We start from the raw sequence: 18,014 nt of genomic DNA, 5'->3' as shown, positions 1-18,014 counted from the left end.
ATCATTTTACCATCTTTCCAAGGTAATAATTTATTTGGTTCTCAGTTGGATTCTATTATTTCAACTATCACTGGAGGAAAAGGAGTTTTTCTGCCTCAGGATAAAAAAACCTAAGGGTAAATCTAAGGCTTCTAACCGTTTTCGTTCCTTTCGTCAGAATAAGGAACAAAAACTCAATCCTCCTCCCAAGGAATCTGCTTCCAATTGGAAGCCTTCCTCAAATTGGAATAAATCCAAGCCATTTAGGAAACCAAAGTCAGCCCCTAAGTCCGCATGAAGGTGCGGCCCTCATTCCAGCTCAGCTGGTAGGGGGCAGATTAAGGTTTTTCAAGGATCTTTGGATAAAATCTGTCCAAAATCATTGGAGTCAGAGCATTGTCTCTCAAGGGTATCGAATAGGATTCAAAGTAAGACCTGTGAGAAGATTTTTTCTCTCACATATCCCTGTAAATCCAGTAAAAGCTCAGGCTTTTCTGAAGTGTGTTTCATACCTGGAGTCTTCAGGGGTAATCATGCCAGTTCCTCCTCAGGAACAAGGTTTGGGGTTTTATTCAAACCTATTCATTGTACCAAAGAAAGAACATTTATTCAGACCAGTTCTGGATCTGAAAATTTTGAATCGTTATGTAAGAGTACCAACTTTCAAGATGGTGACTATAAGGACTATTCTGCCTTTTGTTCAGCAAGGACATTATATGTCCACAATAGACTTGCAGGATGCATACCTTCATATTCCGATTCATCCAGAACACTATCAGTTTCTGAGATTCTCTTTTCTAGATAAGCATTACCAATTTGTTGCTCTTCCATTTGGCCTAGCAACAGCTCCAAGAATCTTTTCAAAGGTTCTGGGTGCCCTACTATCTGTAATCAGAGAACAGGGTATTGCGGTGTTTCCTTATTTGGACGATATCTTGGTACTAGCTCAGTCTTTATGTACTGCAGAATCTCACACGAATCAACTAGTGTTGTTTCTTTGGAAACATGGTTGGAGGATCAATTTACCAAAAAGTTTCTTGATTCCTCAGACAAGGGTCACCTTTTTAGGCTTCCAGATAGATTCAGTGTCCATGACTCTGTCTCTAACAGACAAGAGACGTTTAAAATTGGTCGCAGCATGCCGGCACCTTCAGTCTCAGTCATTCCCTTCAGTGGCTATGTGCATGGAAGTTTTAGGTCTCATGACTGCAGCATCGGACGCGATCCCCTTTGAGACCTCTACAGCTTTGTATGCTGAATCAATAGTGCAGGGATTATACAAATATATCACAATTAATATCCTTAAATCCCAATGTACGACACTCTGACATGGTGGATAGATCACCATCGTTCGGTTCAAGGGGCTTCTTTTGTTCGGCCAACCTTAACTGTGATCTCAACAGATGCGAGTCTTTCAGGTTGGGGAGCTGTTTGGGGATCTCTGACAGCACAAGGGGTTTGGAAATCTCAAGAGGCGAGATTACCAATAAATATTTTAGAACTCCGTGCAATTCTCAGGGCTCTTCAGTTCTGGCCCCTTGAACCAAAGGTATGGAAATTGAACGCTTAGTTCTAAGTCATAGAGGTTACTCTGACTCAGTGATTAATACTATGTTACAAGATCGTAAATCTGTCTCTAGAAAGATTTATTATAGAGTTTGGAAGACTTACATTTCATGGTGTTCTTCTCATAAATTCTCCTGGCATTCTTTTAGAATTCCTAGAATTTTACAGTTTCTACAGGATGGTTTGGATAAGGGTTTGTCTGCAAGTTCCTTGAAAGGACAAATCTCCGCTCTTTCTGTTTTATTTCACAGAAAGATTGCTATACTTCCTGATATACACTTTTTTGTACAGGCTTTAATTCGTATTAAGCCTGTCATTAAGTCAATCTCTCCTCCTTGGAGTCTTAATTTGGTTCTGAAGGCTTTACAGGCTCCTTTATTTGAACCTATGCATTCTTTAGACATTAAACGACTTTCTTGGAAAGTGTTGTTTCTTTTGGCCATTTCTTCTGCTAGAAGAGTTTCTGAGTTATCTGCTCTTTCTTGTTAGTCTCCTTTTCTGATTTTTCATCAGGATAAGGCAGTTTTGCGGACTTCTTTTCAATTTTTACCTAAGGTTGTGAATTCTAACAACATTAGTTGAGAAATTGTTGTCCCTTCCTTATGTCCTAATCCTAAGAATTCTTTGGAGAGATCCTTACATTCTTTGGATGTGGTAAGAGCTTTGAAATATTATGTGGAAGCTACTAAAGATTTCAGGAAGACTTCCAGTCTATTTGTTTTATTTTCTGGTCCTAGGAAAGGTCAGAAGGTTTCTGCAATTTCCTTGGCTTCTTGGGTGAAACTTTTGATTCATCAAGCTTATTTGGAGTTGGGTCAGGCCCCGCCTCAGAGAATTACAGCTCATTCTACTAGATCAGTCTCCAATTCGTGGTCTTTTAAGAATGAAGCTTCAGTTGATCAGATTTGCAAAGCGGCGACTTGGTCCTCTTTGCATACATTTACTAAATTCTACCTTTTTGATATATTTGCTTCTTCGGAAGCAGTTTTTGGTAGAAAAGTTCTTCAGGCAGCTGTTTCAGTTTGATTCTTCTGCTTTTGTTTTAAGGTTTTTTCTTTCAAAAATGAAATAAACTTATTTTTTGGGGTTGTGGATTAATTTTTTCAGCGGAATATGGCTGTTTTTATTTTTATTCCCTCCCTCTCTAGTGACTCTTAAGTGGAAGACTCCACATCTTGGGTATTGATATCCCATATGTCACTAGCTCATGGACTCTTGCCAATTACATGAAAGAAAACATAATTTATGTAAGAACTTACCTGATAAATTAATTTCTTTCATATTGGCAAGAGTCCATGAGGCCCAACCTTTTTTATGGTGGTTATGATTTTTTGTATAAAGAACAATTATTTCCAAATTTCCTTTGTTGATGCTTTCTACTCCTTTCTTTATCACCCCACTGCTTGGCTATTCGTTAAACTGAATTGTGGGTGTGGTGAGGGGTGTATTTATAGGCATTTTGAGGTTTGGGAAACTTTGCCCCTCCTGGTAGGATTGTATATCCCATATGTCACTAGCTCATGGACTTTTTCCAATATGAAAGAAATGAATTTATCAGGTAAGTTCTTACATAAATTATGTTTCTCCAACATTGGTGTGTCCGGTCCAAGGCGTCATCCATAACTTGTGGGAATATTCTCTTCCCCAACAGGAAATGGCAAAGAGCACAGCAAAAGCTGTCCATATAGTCCCTCCCAGGCTCCGCCCACCCCAGTCATTCTCTTTGCCGCTGAACAAGCAGCATCTCCACGGAGATGGTGAAGAGTATGTGGTGTTTAGTTGTAGTTTTTTATTCTACTATCAAGAGTTTGTTATTTTAAAATAGTGCTGGTATGTACTATTTACTCTGAAACAGAAAAGGATGAAGAGTTCTGTTTGTGAGAGGAGTATGATTTTAGCAGCAGTAACTAAAATTGTTTTCTGTTCCCACACATGACTGTTGAGATGAGATAACTTCAGTTGGGGGGAACAGTTGGCAGACTTTTCTGCTTAAGGTATGACTAGCCATATTTCTAACAAGACTGTGTAATGCTGGAAGGCTGTCATTTTCCCCTCATGGGTACTAGTATGCCATTTTCTTAGTCTCAAACAGAATAAAGGGCTTAATATGGGCTATAAAACTGGTAGACACTTTTATGGGCTAGATCGATTGCTTTATTTGGGCATTTTATACAGTTTGATGTTGAAATTCACACTTTATATCTTTGGGGAACGTTTACGTCAGGCACTGGTTTAGACACCTTCCCAGTCAGGAAGGGCCTTCTATGTAGTAGGCAGAGCCTCATTTTCGCGCCATTACTGCGCAGTTACTTTTGAGAGCAGTATATGCAGCTGCATGTGTGTGGGTCTGGAAGTAGTTGGTAAAGTTCCTAGAAGGCTTCATTTGGTATAGTATACCCCCCTGGGTTTGGTAAAGTCGCAGCAAAGGCTGGAGCTGGGTCTGTAGAGGGGTTAAAACTGTAAACGGCTCCGGTTTCCTAATTTTAAGGGTTAAAGGTCTGAAATTTGGGGTGCAATGCTTTGAATGCTTTAAGACACTGTGGTGAAAATTTGGTTAAAATTGAACAATTCCTTCATAGTTTTTCACATATTCAGTAAAAAAGTGTGCCCTGTTTAAAATTTAAAGAGACAGTAATGGTTTTGTTTTAAAACGGTTTTTGTACTTTATTGACAAGTTTAAGCCTGTTTAACATGTCTGTGCCTTCAGATAGACTATGTTCTGTATGTATGGAAGGCAATGTGTCTCCCCCTTCAAATATGTGTGATAATTGTGCCATAGCGTCCAAACAAAGTAAGGACAGTACTGCCACAGATAGTAAAGTTGCCCAAGATGATTCATCAGATGAAGGGAGTAGACATAGTTCTACATCATCTCCTTCTGTGTCTACACCAGTTTTGCCCACGCAGGAGACCCCTAGTACTTCTAGCGCGCCAATGCTTGTTACTATGCAACAATTGACGGCAGTAATGGATAACTCCATAGCAAATATTTTATCCAAGATGCTTGCATTTCAGAGAAAGCTCGATTGCTCTGTTTTAAACACTGTAGAGCAGGAGGGCGCTGATAATTGCTCTGTCATACCCTCACACCAATCTGAAGTGGCCATGAGGGAGGTTTTGTCAGATGGGAAAATTTCTGATTCAGGTAGAATTTCTCAACAGGCAGAACCTGATGTTGTGACATTTAAATTTAAATTAGAGCATCTCCGCGCACTGCTTAAGGAGGTGCTATCTACTCTGGATGATTGTGACAACCTGGTCATTCCAGAAAAATTGTGCAAGATGGACAAGTTCCTAGAGGTTCCGGTGCACCCCGATGCTTTTCCTATACCCAAGCGGGTGGCGGACATAGTGAATAAGGAGTGGGAGAAGCCCGGCATACCTTTTGTCCCCCCTCCTATATTTAAGAAATTATTTCCTATGGTCGACCCCAGAAAGGACTTATGGCAGACAGTCCCTAAGGTCGAGGGGGCAGTTTCTACACTAGCTAAGCGCACTACTATTCCTATCAAGGATAATTGTGCTTTCAAAGATCCTATGGATAAAAAATTGGAGGGTTTGCTTAAAAAGATTTTTGTACAGCAAGGTTACCTCCTGCAACCTATTTCGTGCATTATTCCTGTCACTACAGCAGCGTGGTTCTGGTTCGAGGAACTAGAAAAGTCGCTCAGTAGAGAGACTCCGTATGAGGAGGTTATGGACAGAATTCACACACTTAAGTTAGCTAATTCCTTTATTTTAGATGCCGCTTTGCAGTTAGCTAGATTAGCGGCGAAAAATTCAGGGTTTGCAATTGTGGCGCGCAGAGCGCTCTGGCTAAAGTCTTGGTCAGCGGATGTATCTTCCAAGACAAAATTGCTTAATATCCCTTTCAAGGGTAAAACCCTTTTTGGGCCAGAATTGAAAGAGATTATCTCAGACATCACTGGGGGTAAGGGCCATGCCCTCCCACAAGATAGGCCTTTCAAGGCCAAGAATAAGTCTAATTTTCGTTCCTTTCGCAATTTCAGGAACGGACCGGCCTCCAACTCTGCAGCCTCTAGACAAGAGGGTAATGCTTCGCAAACCAAACCAGCTTGGAAACCGATGCAAGGCTGGAACAAGGATAAGCAGGCCAAGAAGCCTGCTGCTGCTACCAAAACAGCATGAAGGAGTAGCCCCTGGTCCGGGACCGGATCTAGTAGGGTGCAGACTCTCTCTCTTCGCTCGGGCAAGAGATGTTCAGGATCCCTGGGCACTAGAAATAGTTTCTCAGGGTTATCTTCTGGAATTCAAGGAACTACCCCTAAGGGGAAGGTTCCACATGTCTCACTTATCTTCAAACCAAATAAAGAGACAGGCATTCTTACATTGTGTAGAAGACCTGTTAAAAATGGGAGTGATACACCCAGTTCCAACTGTGGAACAAGGACTGGGGTTTTATTCAAATCTGTTTGTAGTTCCCAAAAAAGAGGGAACCTTCAGACCAATTCTGGATTTAAAGATTCTAAACAAATTTCTCAGAGTGCCATCATTCAAAATGGAAACTATTCGAACGATTTTACCTACAATCCAGGAGGGTCAATTTATGACTACCGTGGATCTAAAGGATGCGTATCTACATATTCCTATCCACAAAGATCATCATCAGTTCCTAAGGTTCGCCTTTCTGGACAAACATTACCAGTTTGTGGCTCTCCCATTCGGGCTAGCCACTGCTCCAAGGATTTTCACAAAGGTGCTCGGGTCCCTTCTAGCGGTTCTAAGACCAAGGGGCATTGCAGTGGCACCGTACTTGGACGACATTCTGATACAAGCGTCGTCTCTTTCAAAGGCAAAGGCTCACACAGACATCGTTCTGGCCTTTCTCAGATCTCACGGGTGGAAGGTGAACATAGAAAAAAGTTCCCTGTCTCCGTCGACAAGAGTTCCTTTCTTGGGGACAATAATAGATTCTTTAGAAATGAAGATTTTCCTGACAGATGTCAGAAAGTCAAAACTTCTAAACGCTTGTCAAGTTCTTCACTCTGTTCCACGACCTTCCATAGCTCAGTGCATGGAAGTAGTAGGGTTGATGGTTGCAGCAATGGACATAGTTCCTTTTGCGCAAATTCATCTAAGACCATTACAACTGTGCATGCTGAAACAATGGAATGGGGACTATACAGACTTGTTTCCAGTGATTCAAGTAGATCAGAAGACCAGAGACTCACTACGTTGGTGGCTAACCCAGGATCAACTGTCCCAGGGAATGAGCTTCCGCAGACCAGAGTGGGTCATCGTCACGACCGACGCCAGTCTAGTGGGCTGGGGCGCGGTCTGGGACTCCCTGAAAGCTCAGGGTCTATGGTCTCGGGAAGAGTCTCTTCTCCTGATAAACATTCTGGAACTGAGAGCGATATTCAATACTCTCAGGGCTTGGCCTCAACTAGCAAAGGCCAGATTCATAAGATTCCAATCAGACAACATGACGATTGTTGCTTACATCAACCATCAGGGGGGAACAAGGAGTTCCCTGGCGATGAGAGAAGTGACCAAAATAATAAAATGGGCGGAGGATCACTCCTGCCACCTATCTGCGATCCACATCCCAGTAGTGGAAAACTGGGAGGCGGATTACCTGAGTCGTCAGACATTCCATCCGGGGGAGTGGGAACTCCACCCAGAGATTTTTGCCCAGTTGACCCAATTATGGGGCATTCCGGACATGGATCTGATGGCGTCTCGTCAGAACTTCAAGGTTCCTTGCTACAGGTCCAGATCCAGGGATCCCAAGGCGACTCTAGTGGATGCATTAGTAGCGCCTTGGACCTTCAACCTAGCTTATGTGTTTCCACCGTTTCCTCTCATTCCCAGGCTGGTAGCCAGGATCAAACAGGAGAGGGCCTCTGTGATTTTGATAGCTCCTGCGTGGCCACGCAGGACTTGGTATGCAGACCTGGTGAATATGTCATCGGCTCCACCATGGAAGCTACCTTTGAGACAGGATCTTCTAGTACAGGGTCCATTCGAACATCCAAATCTAGTTTCTCTCCAGCTGACGGCTTGGAAATTGAACGCTTGATTTTATCTAAGCGTGGGTTTTCGGATTCTGTGATAGATACTCTGGTACAAGCCAGAAAACCTGTAACTAGAAAGATTTACCATAAAATATGGAAAAGATATATCTGTTGGTGTGAATCCAAGGGATTCTCATGGAGTAAGTTTAAAATTCCTAGGATCCTTTCCTTTCTCCAAGAAGGTTTGGATAAGGGATTATCAGCGAGTTCTCTAAAAGGACAGATTTCTGCTTTATCTGTCTTGTTACACAAACGACTGGCAGCTGTGCCAGATGTTCAAGCTTTTGTTCAGGCTTTGGTCAGGATCAAGCCTGTTTACAGACCTTTGACTCCTCCCTGGAGTCTGAATTTAGTTCTTTCAGTTCTTCAAGGGGTTCCGTTTGAACCTCTACATTCCCTAGATATCAAAATGTTATCTTGGAAAGTTCTGTTTTTGGTTGCTATTTCTTCTGCTAGAAGAGTTTCTGAGTTATCTGCTCTGCAGTGTAATCCGCCCTATCTGGTGTTCCATTCAGATAAGGTTGTTTTGCGTACTAAACCTGGTTTCCTTCCAAAGGTTGTTTCCAACAAGAATATTAACCAGGAAATAGTTGTGCGTTCTTTGTGTCCGAATCCAGTTTCAAAGAAGGAACGTTTGTTACACAATTTAGATGTAGTTCGTGCTTTAAAGTTCTATTTAGAAGCAACAAAGGATTCAGACAAACATCTTCTCTGTTTGTCGTTTATTCTGGCAAGAGGAGAGGTCAAAAAGCTACTGCTACCTCTCTTTTCCTTTTGGCTGAAAAGCATCATCCGATTGGCTTAGGAGACTGCCGGACGGCAGCCTCCCGAACGAATCACAGCTCACTCTACTAGGGCTGTGGCTTCCACATGGGCCTTCAAGAACGAGGCTTCTGTTGATCAGATATGTAAGGCAGCGACTTGGTCTTCCCTGCACACTTTTGCCAAATTCTACAAATTTGATACTTTTTGCTTCTTCGGAGGCTATTTTTGGGAGAAAGGTTTTGCAAGCCGTGGTGCCTTCTGTTTAGGTAACCTGATTGGCTCCCTCCCTTCATCCGTGTCCTAAAGCTTTGGAATTGGTTCCCACAAGTTATGGATGACGCCGTGGACCGGACACACCAATGTTGGAGAAAACAGAATTTATGCTTACCTGATAAATTACTTTCTCCAACGGTGTGTCCGGTCCACGGCCCGCCCTGGTTTTTTAATCAGGTTTGATAAATTTCTTTCTTTAACTATAGTCACCACGGCACCCTATGGTTTCTCCTTTTTTTCTCCTGTCCGTCGGTCGAATGATTGGGGTGGGCGGAGCCTGGGAGGGACTATATGGACAGCTTTTGCTGTGCTCTTTGCCATTTCCTGTTGGGGAAGAGAATATTCCCACAAGTTATGGATGACGCCGTGGACCGGACACACCGTTGGAGAAAGTAATTTATCAGGTAAGCATAAATTCTGTTTTTTTCCTTTCCCTCTGAAGTACTCGTAGAAGAATTTATGCACATTGGGTTACTCTGGGGATTCCCTTTGGCTGGTTACACAACTGGAGATCTAACAGAAGCATATAGGATTGTTTATTTATATAATATTTATTTTTTATTTTTTTGCTTTCGCCTGCCTTCCTAGAGGCATTTCAGGCTGAATGGAGGAAGGGTTAAAAAAAAAACATTTATTTTACTATGGATGAGGCTGGATCATTTGGAGATAACACTGATATAAAAGTGTAGATATATCTAAAGAAAGCTCTTTGTCTCACTGTGTAATATATCTCCCTGTAATGCTGATGTATTCTTGCTACCAAAAATGCAGTGTGTTGGTCAACCATGATAAATTTCTTATGGAAGGCATATGGTCACAAGTTTTTCCAAGTGTAGCTATAAACATTTTTTATTTTATTTTACTTTCATCAGGTGGTGAAAGTCCACGAGTCTTTACGTGTGGGAATTCCCCTCTTGACCACAAGGAAAGGAATTTCCACACATGACTCGTGGACTCTCACCATCATGAAATAAGTGACTTTATCAGAATAAATAAATGTTGTTTGTTAACTAAAGCTACTGCTTATTTGATGGAGTGTAATGCCAGACATGTAGTTGCTGCTAATGGCACCACACAGCTGTCCTGGGTTTGGGAAGTGATTGCTAAAGCAAATTTCTTTCCAATGGCAGGGAGAGCCCACAAAACCATTCCAATTACTAGTGGGAACTCAACTCCTGGCCACCAGGAGGAGGCAAAGAACACCCCAGCACAGCTTTAAGTATCCCTCCTACTTCCCAGAATCATCATTCTTTGCCTTTGTACATCATGGAGGTGTGCGAAGATGGTGTCTGTAGAAAATTAATCCTTTAATGGGTAGTTTCCCTGCAAGCAAGGATTGGGGCATTCTGTGTCCCTGTAATCCTCTTTAGTAAGATTTATGGTGGCTGTTGGAGGTCGGTGAGGTAGTCCTTGCTTCTCCAACAATTTATGCTAACCCCTATATAGTAAACCAGGGTTGGTTACTCTGCTTTTCTTTCTCTTCAGGTCCCTGTCAGAGGTTGTCTGAGTCTGTCATACCTGAGATGCTGTACCTGCCATACAGTTGTACTCCACAGGTAAGTGCTTTTTGCCTTGTAGGTCAGAAGGATACAGCACTTAGGGGGTTAATAGACATTATGTGGAGACCGGGGACTCTGTTTAACATATCTCTTCACGTTGGGAATATTTATTAAGGGCAACGGATGCAGGGAATTAATTGGGAAATAATTTTTAAATGTGGAATCTCTTTTATAATTAAGAGGCTGTCTGGAAAAGGCTATTGAGAGGTTAAATTTAGGAAAGTTTTATTTGTACTGACATTTGCAATGTTTCCACGTTTAATAGACTAGAATTTTATATATTATGCAGTCACATGACCGCACAGCGAGTCAGAACAGTAAGGAAGTTTTTATCTCTGAGGATTTGTCAGCGCCGCATAACCGCTCACCTTTCTCTCCTGTGTTGCAGTGTTTGTTTATTTTTTCTTGCTTTCACATGACCGCACAGCTGTTTCTTCCACTGAGTAGGAAAATAGTATTTTCATTGTCCTCCTGTACTATGGTGGATAATTTTCCTCCTGTACTATGGTGGTCAAAACTCTATTATAGAGCAGGTGTTTCATTACATACTCATTATTCTTTTTTCTCTGTGCAGTGACACCGGAGGGGTGAGTCTCCCCAGCAAAGCTGGGGATGTAGTGGTGCCTATTTTCTTTTGCTAACTAATAATATACTTAATTTCATTTTAGATTTAGTTGGGTCTGTGGGTTTTTGTGGATGCTCTAGTAGCTCCTTGGTTATTTAAGCTTGCTTATCTGTTTCCTACTCTGGTGCTTCTTCCCAGAGTGATCTCCAATATAAGCTTAGAGAAATCTTCAGTAATCCTGATTGCCCCAGTTTGGCCTCTCATGATTTGGTATGAAGATCTAGTTCAGAGGTCCAGCTGCCCTCCTTGGCCTCTTACTCTGCATTCAGACCTTCTGTCTCAAGGTCCATTTTTCCATCCAAATCTCAAGTTTTTGAACTTGATGACAGGGAAATTGAATGGTTAATCCTTAGACATAGAGGTTTCTCTGATATAGTGGTTGAAAACGTAATTCAGGCTTGTAAGCCTGTAACTAGGAAGATTTATCAAAGTCTGGAAGGCTTTTATTTCTTGATTTATAGGTCATGATTTTTTTTTGGCATTCTTTTTTAATTCCTAGGATGGTCTGGATCACGGCCTATTTGTCAGTTCTCTTTCAGTTTTGTTTCATAAGAATGTTGCTAATCTTCCTGATATTCATGATTTTGTTCAGACTTTTGCCCGTATTAAGCCTGTGATCAAAGCCAATTTGTCCTCCATGGAATCTTAACCTGGTGTTAAGGATTTTGTAGGCTCCTCCTTTTGAACCTATGCATACGGTGGATATTAAACTGTTTTATTGAAAGGTTTTATTCCTTTTGACTAACTCTTCTGCTAGAATAGTTTATGGGTGATCTGCTTTTTCTTGTGATCCTCCTTATCTTGTTTTTCATCAGGATAAAACAATTTTACTGACTAATTCTGACTTCTTGCCTAAAGTTGTTTCTTCAGACATATCAGAGAAATTGTATCCCTTATTTGTGTCCTAATCCTAAGAATGCTTCAGAGATATCATTCCATAATGTGAATGTTTTTAGAGCATTGAAATATTATATTGATGCTACTAAGGACTTTAGACAGACTTTCTAGTTTATTCATTCACTTTTCTGTCACCAGAAAGTTGCTGTTTCTATGGCCTCTTGGTTGAAACTCTTGATTCACAAGGCTTACTTGGAGGCAGGTCAGCCTCCAATGAAACAGATTATTTCTCATTTTACTAGGTCAGCCACCACTTCTTGGGTTTTCAAGTCGTCTTTGCATACTTTTACGATTTTTATGTTTTTGCTTCTTCTGATTCAACGTTTGGTAGGAAGGTCCTTTAGGCAGTGGTCTGTTTTTTTTGCCGAATTGATTTATTTTTTAATTGCATACAAAACAATAGATATCGTTGGGTTTTTGTGGGGTTGTGGATTTAATTTATCAGTGATTTTTTTTTTTTAAATCCCTCCCATTGTTTTTTACCCATGGAGTACACAGCTTGAGTTTTAATTCCCAGGAGTAATGGGTATTCCCAGGATGGACTCTCACCACCTGTATGAAAGAAAACATAATTTACTCTTACCTGATAAGTTAATTTATTTCATGAGCAATAAAATTGTGGAACTCATTACCAAAGGAGGTAGTGAATGCCAATACCCTAGATACATTTAAAAATAGTCTGGATACATTTCTGTATATAAACAAAATTCATAGATATGATTGCTAGTATTAAATGAAAAAAAAGGATTAACAAGTCCTCGGAGGGTGCGCTAGTGTTAGGACGTAAAATATAGTGGTGTGAGATCAAAACTTGCTGGCAGCACTCCCAATGATAATCCGACTGGATTCAGAGCTGTAGTAGGAAAGAGGAGAGAGGCGCCAAGAACATAAAACAGTATCGTTGATCTAGCAGGATGGAAAATCCCCACACATTAAGAGAGACCCCCGTGGTAACGGATACTCACAAGCGGAGCGGCACGAATGGCGTGCCTCTACAAACAGATCGGGACCGTTCAGAGTCGCCCGACAGACACGCCTCGGCTGCTCTACGTCATCCAAAGTACACCAATCAGGATCAACGGTTCAGATAGATCAGTGTAGATAGGAACAGCAAATTACCGCTGTAAGTATGGAGCAGGATTCAGCGTCTGCTTTTTCTCCCTCTGTGTCTCTGTGCTTACAGGCAGTCTGTCAGGTGATTTCCTCCTCACAGGAGGAAGAGAGCTTCTGTGAAGAGGAAATCACCTGACAGACTGCCTGTAAGCACAGAGACACAGAGGGAGAAAAAACACGCTGAATCCTGCTCCATACTTACAGCGGTAATTTGCTGTTCCTATCTACACTGATCTATCTGAACCGATGATCCTGATTGGTGTACTTTGGATGACGTAGAGCAGCCGAGGCGTGTCTGTCGGGCGACTCTGAACGGTCCCGATCTGTTTATAGAGGCACGCCATTCGTGCCGCTCCGCTTGTGAGTATCCGTTACCACGGGGGTCTCTCTTAATGTGTGGGGATTTTCCATCCTGCTAGATCAACGATACTGTTTTATGTTCTTGGCGCCTCTATCCTCTTTCCTACTAGTATTAAAGGGGTCACCTTTTAGTGGGGTTATTTAAGCTTAATTGGAGCTTTTTGTAAGTATTTTAGATTTGTATAGGTTGAACTTGATGGACTTCGATCTTTTTTCAACCTTATCTACTATGTTATGATGGTGAGAGTCCACAAAACCTCACCATATGTTTTGTCCTGCTTCTTTTATGGCTCTTTTTGCTTCGCTATACGTTAGACTGAGGTAAATGTAAGGTGGGAGAGGTTTTAGAGCTCTTGCGGTTTGGAAATATATGCCTCGTCCTAGTGATGAGGAAGAGTAATTCCCGGGAGTAATGGCTCATTGACTCTCACCACCATAAAATAAATGAATTTATCAGGAAAGCTTAATTTTTATTTTTTTTACCTTAATTATCTGTGAGAACTTGTTCCTCTAGCGTTTAAATATTACACTTTGTTTACTGCAGCAGTATAAAGACTCAACAAGTAGAATAACTTTATCCATTGGCGATAGAACCCGGTCATCAAGAAAAATAGTTATGAATTTGCTGTCTCCTAAAGTTTATGCAGTTGACTCACTCAGTATGTTGTGGTGTTTTTACTTGATTTATATATTTCCATTGTTTTGGTCATAGCAATAATTTGATATTGCCCAAGACAACCTAGGTTTCTTGCAAATAAGACACTTCTAGGCAATCTTGCTGTAGCCCTAAAATATTTGAATTAATGCGGCTCTACATTGGTTAACTATATAATGAATATATCTCATACAAAATAATAATACTTACTTTTTTTCCCCCCAGATTGAAATACAGATGCTACTTGAACGATATTCTGTAAATGAAGGGTTGGTCACAGAAATCGAAAAGCTGCGGGAAGAAAACAAGAGACTACGTACTCACTTTTAAAAAAGATTATCTTGTAGCTGTCTACCTGGCACTTGCAGTTTGCTAAAAAATGTAAAAACAAACCAATAATTTCTGTTATCAGGACATGTATATAAAAACCCCCAGCAATAACATATTTTAAAATATGCGTGGGAGAAAAATAAATTTACAATTGAAACTAGCAGCAGTTGTTTGCTATGCACTGGGAGACAGACATATCTACAGCACTGTCGGTGAACAGGGAGAAATCGCATTATTCCTGGGCATTTATTTAAGATTAAAAATAAATAAATCTTTTGTATCTATCTCTGGAAATGCAACTTTGTAAATTGTTTCTGCTAATGTGTGTCTTATAAAGAACTTTTCTAGAAGTTTAAGTAATGAAATAATTTTGTCTGCAGCTTTCTAATGAAATCAAAATCCTAAAAAAAATGGGCTGAAAGATAAAAAAAAATATTCAGCTAATTGCAAAGGTTAATATATTATTTGAGAATACCAATGCTCTGTTTCCTTATCTTTGCATGCAATATTAAATATTTCTAAATTATTATAATCTTATCTCCATTTTAAGAAAATAACTGTTTTGTGAGTCAGTGCTGATATGGTCACTTCAATCATTTATAATTCATCAGACAAATATTTGGGGATTTTTGTAAATAATTGTTTTCATCATCCTTTATGGCTAGTTTTAAAAATGAAAATAATTTGAATACTCTGGTAAAGCACATTTATGTAGGAAAAATACACTGATAATGAGTTCAGTGTTTCCAGTAATTTATCCATGTTAAAAATAATATAGGCTTAATAGGATTTTGTATTTATTTGATAAAATATTAGGGTTATTATTGGTATTTTCTACATTTTGTATACACTATTTTTCTACAATGTACACATTTTATCTAACCGAACTGACAAAATAACATTTCTATTTTAAAATGACTTGTATATAAAATGCACTCTGTCTTCTCACAATGTGTGCTTGATTTATTCTGTTCTTAAAACTCTGCAAAGTAAATTTTAATGGGTCGCTAAGTTAATTCTTTCTATTTTACCCAACTTTGAACCCTTTTCCCCTAAATCTTATATAAAAAAAGTAATTTTATTTAAATAGTAAATATAAATTCTGTTTTAATCATCTTCAGCACTGCATCAATATTATGTAATGAGTTGAAATGGTATTGTGACAAAGTCTGATTGATGTCTAGTGATGCATGATAACAAAATTAAAAAGGTGTACCAGGAGATTCACAGTGCCTTTTTACTGATGATATTAAATCATTGAATGATTTAATGACCTTGAATTTTAATAAAATGCTGTTATATTCATCTCTGTGAATTTGTAATTGTAAGAGACTCTCTGATCTGAGTATTTTTGGTTCATTGTTCTTTCACTATTTCAGATATGTTGGGAACATTTCAAATTGTACTAAGTAACATCCTTGTGTATAAAAATAGTTTATCTAACTTCTCCCACTTTAGTACAATGCAAGGTTATCTGTAATTGATGTCCCAAGATGCAAAAGTCAGTGGCTAATGTTAATTTATTTTCTTGAAAGATAGCACTCTTCTATGACTTACGAGATAGATATTTGTAGGGTTTGGAAAAAATACCAAACTACTGAGTCTGATTTCATTATACAGTATAGTGTGTATAAAGTTAGTGTATATAGATTGTTTTACAATGCGGTGTATTCATTATCAGCATATAGATTCTTCACTTCCTTATATAGCCCAGCTTGTACATTCTATATGTTTTGTTTACATTTTTAGCATTTCTCATATATTAAGTTAAGGTATAGAACCAACCTTGGAAATGAGAAGGAAGTAGCAATAGCTTGATTTGAGGGATAGACTTGTAGAAGGAGACATGGGAATAGTACTTTTTTCTTAATTACTTCTGTTCTGATTCTGAGAACTTCAGTGAAAGATGCTACTATTAAGAGTAATTTGGTTAACATACCTAGTTGCAGTTATTTGGCACAGCATTTAATTTGGTCCTGTTCCTATTTTTCTGTTTATTTTAGGAACTTTTACCTGTTCTATATGATTTTTTAATTAGTTTTCTGGAGTCGTTTTTAAAGGGACAGTCTACACCCTTATTAACATTTGCTTATACCTTAGATCGTGTTCACATTTTCCTAGCTCACCCCCTCTACCCTACTGAGTCTGCTTCACAAACGGAGATCTCAGAAATACAAACTTTGATTTGAGTCGTTAAAAATGGCTGACAAACTCCTCCCATTGCCTTCTCCTCCTACCTTGAACTCCTTTTCTCTTTCGATCTCATACTCATGCACATTCAACCACCTACATCATTTATGTGTAAACACGCATGCTCCTATATACGGAAGTGATGTAGATGAAGTCCGTCTGTGCTACACGTCTAAAACTAAGCAGAGTGTTTTTTCGTTCCTCCGCTACACGCAAATTACAAAGAGATTTTAGTTCCGTTTTTTTAGGTTCCTCATAAGGTGTGCATGCGCGAAACAACAAAAGCGAGATCCTGATTTTTCATCCGTGATCTAATTTTGATTGGAGAGTTTCAATGGAGAGAGTTTATGATGTAGTTAATAGGCAGAGCTGGTCGGCCATTTATAACGAATATAAACAGAGTTTGGATTAGGAATAACTCAGTTTGTGAAGCTGACTGGTTACAGTATAGGGGGGTGAGTTAGAACAATCAGAACTGTATCTAACATATAAGCGAATGTTAATATGGGTGTAGACTGTCCCTTTTAAGAATTTCCATTGTAGTAACATTTTTCAACGTAGAGACAAATGTAGTTTGATTGTGACATTTGTTTTTCTTTATGTAATTGGCAAGAGTCTATGAGCTAGCGACGTATGGGATATACAATCTTACCAGGAGGAGCAAAGTTTCCCAAACCTCAAAATGCCTATAAATACACCCCTCACCACACCCACAATTCAGTTTTACAAACTTTGCCTCCTATGGAGGTGGTAATGTAAGTTTGAGCTAAGATTTCTACGTTGATATGCGCTTCTCAGCATTTTTTGAAGCCCGATTCCTCTGAGTACAGTGAATGTCAGAGGGATGTGAGGGAGTATCACCTATTGAATGCAATGGTTTTCCTCACGGGGATTTATTTCATAGGTTCTCTGTTATCGGTCGTAGAGATTCATCTCCTACCTCCCTTTTCAGATCGACGATATACTCTCATATTCCATTACCTCTACTGATAACTGTTTCAGTAATGGTTTGGCTATCTGCTATATGTGGATGGGTGCCTTTTGGTAAGTATGTTTTCATTACTTAAGACACTTTATGTATTTATATAAAGTTCTAAATATATGTATTGTACTTATATTTGCCATGATTCAGGTTTTCAGTATATTTCCTTTTGCAGACTGTCAGTTTCATATCTGGGAAATGCTTTTTTATGAAAATGTATTTCTTACCTGGGGTATAGTCTTTTTTTTCTTTTCATAATTGACTGTCTTTTAAATTCAGGGGCAGAATTAGGCTTGCAAGGGCGCAAAATGCCAAAGTTTATTACATCATTCTTGGCGTGAGATTTTTTGGTGCGAAGTTACGTCCATTGACGCAAATTCGTCATTTCCGGCGTTTTAGTTGACGCCCAGTCCTTCACAAGGTTGCGTCATCTGTGACGCGAGTGACGTTTTTGGCGCCAAAAAATATTTTTCTGTTTGTTGTGCGTCATACTTGGCGCCAAATATTTTCATTATTTAAGACCCCATTCCTATTTGCCTCTTGCCTTTTTCTATGTCAAAGGGCTATGCTGTTGGCATTTTTTCCCCATTCCTGAAACTGCCATATAAGGAAATTGATAATTTTGCTTTATATGTTGTTGTTTTTCTCTTACATTTGCAAGATGTCTCAATCTGATCCTGTC

The 18,014-nt window shown here is 39.6% G+C and overlaps 1 protein-coding gene across 1 annotated transcript in view; it reads left to right on the top strand.

Moving 5' to 3' along the window:
• Window positions 1-15,465, top strand: part of NEDD1 (NEDD1 gamma-tubulin ring complex targeting factor) — a 361,264-nt gene extending 345,799 nt beyond the window's left edge. Inside the window, exon 15 of the mRNA XM_053719245.1 lies at window positions 14,056-15,465. Coding sequence (XP_053575220.1) covers window positions 14,056-14,160 — 105 coding nt within the window. The 3' untranslated portion in view covers window positions 14,161-15,465. The remainder of the gene's footprint in view (window positions 1-14,055) is intronic.
• Window positions 15,466-18,014: the final 2,549 nt, after the last annotated feature.

Source organism: Bombina bombina, chromosome 6, assembly GCF_027579735.1.
Source record: "Bombina bombina isolate aBomBom1 chromosome 6, aBomBom1.pri, whole genome shotgun sequence".
NCBI classification, from domain to species: domain Eukaryota; kingdom Metazoa; phylum Chordata; class Amphibia; order Anura; family Bombinatoridae; genus Bombina; species Bombina bombina.
The sequence above is the reverse complement of the archived record's forward strand: the minus strand, read 5'-3'. Positions and strand labels throughout refer to the sequence as shown.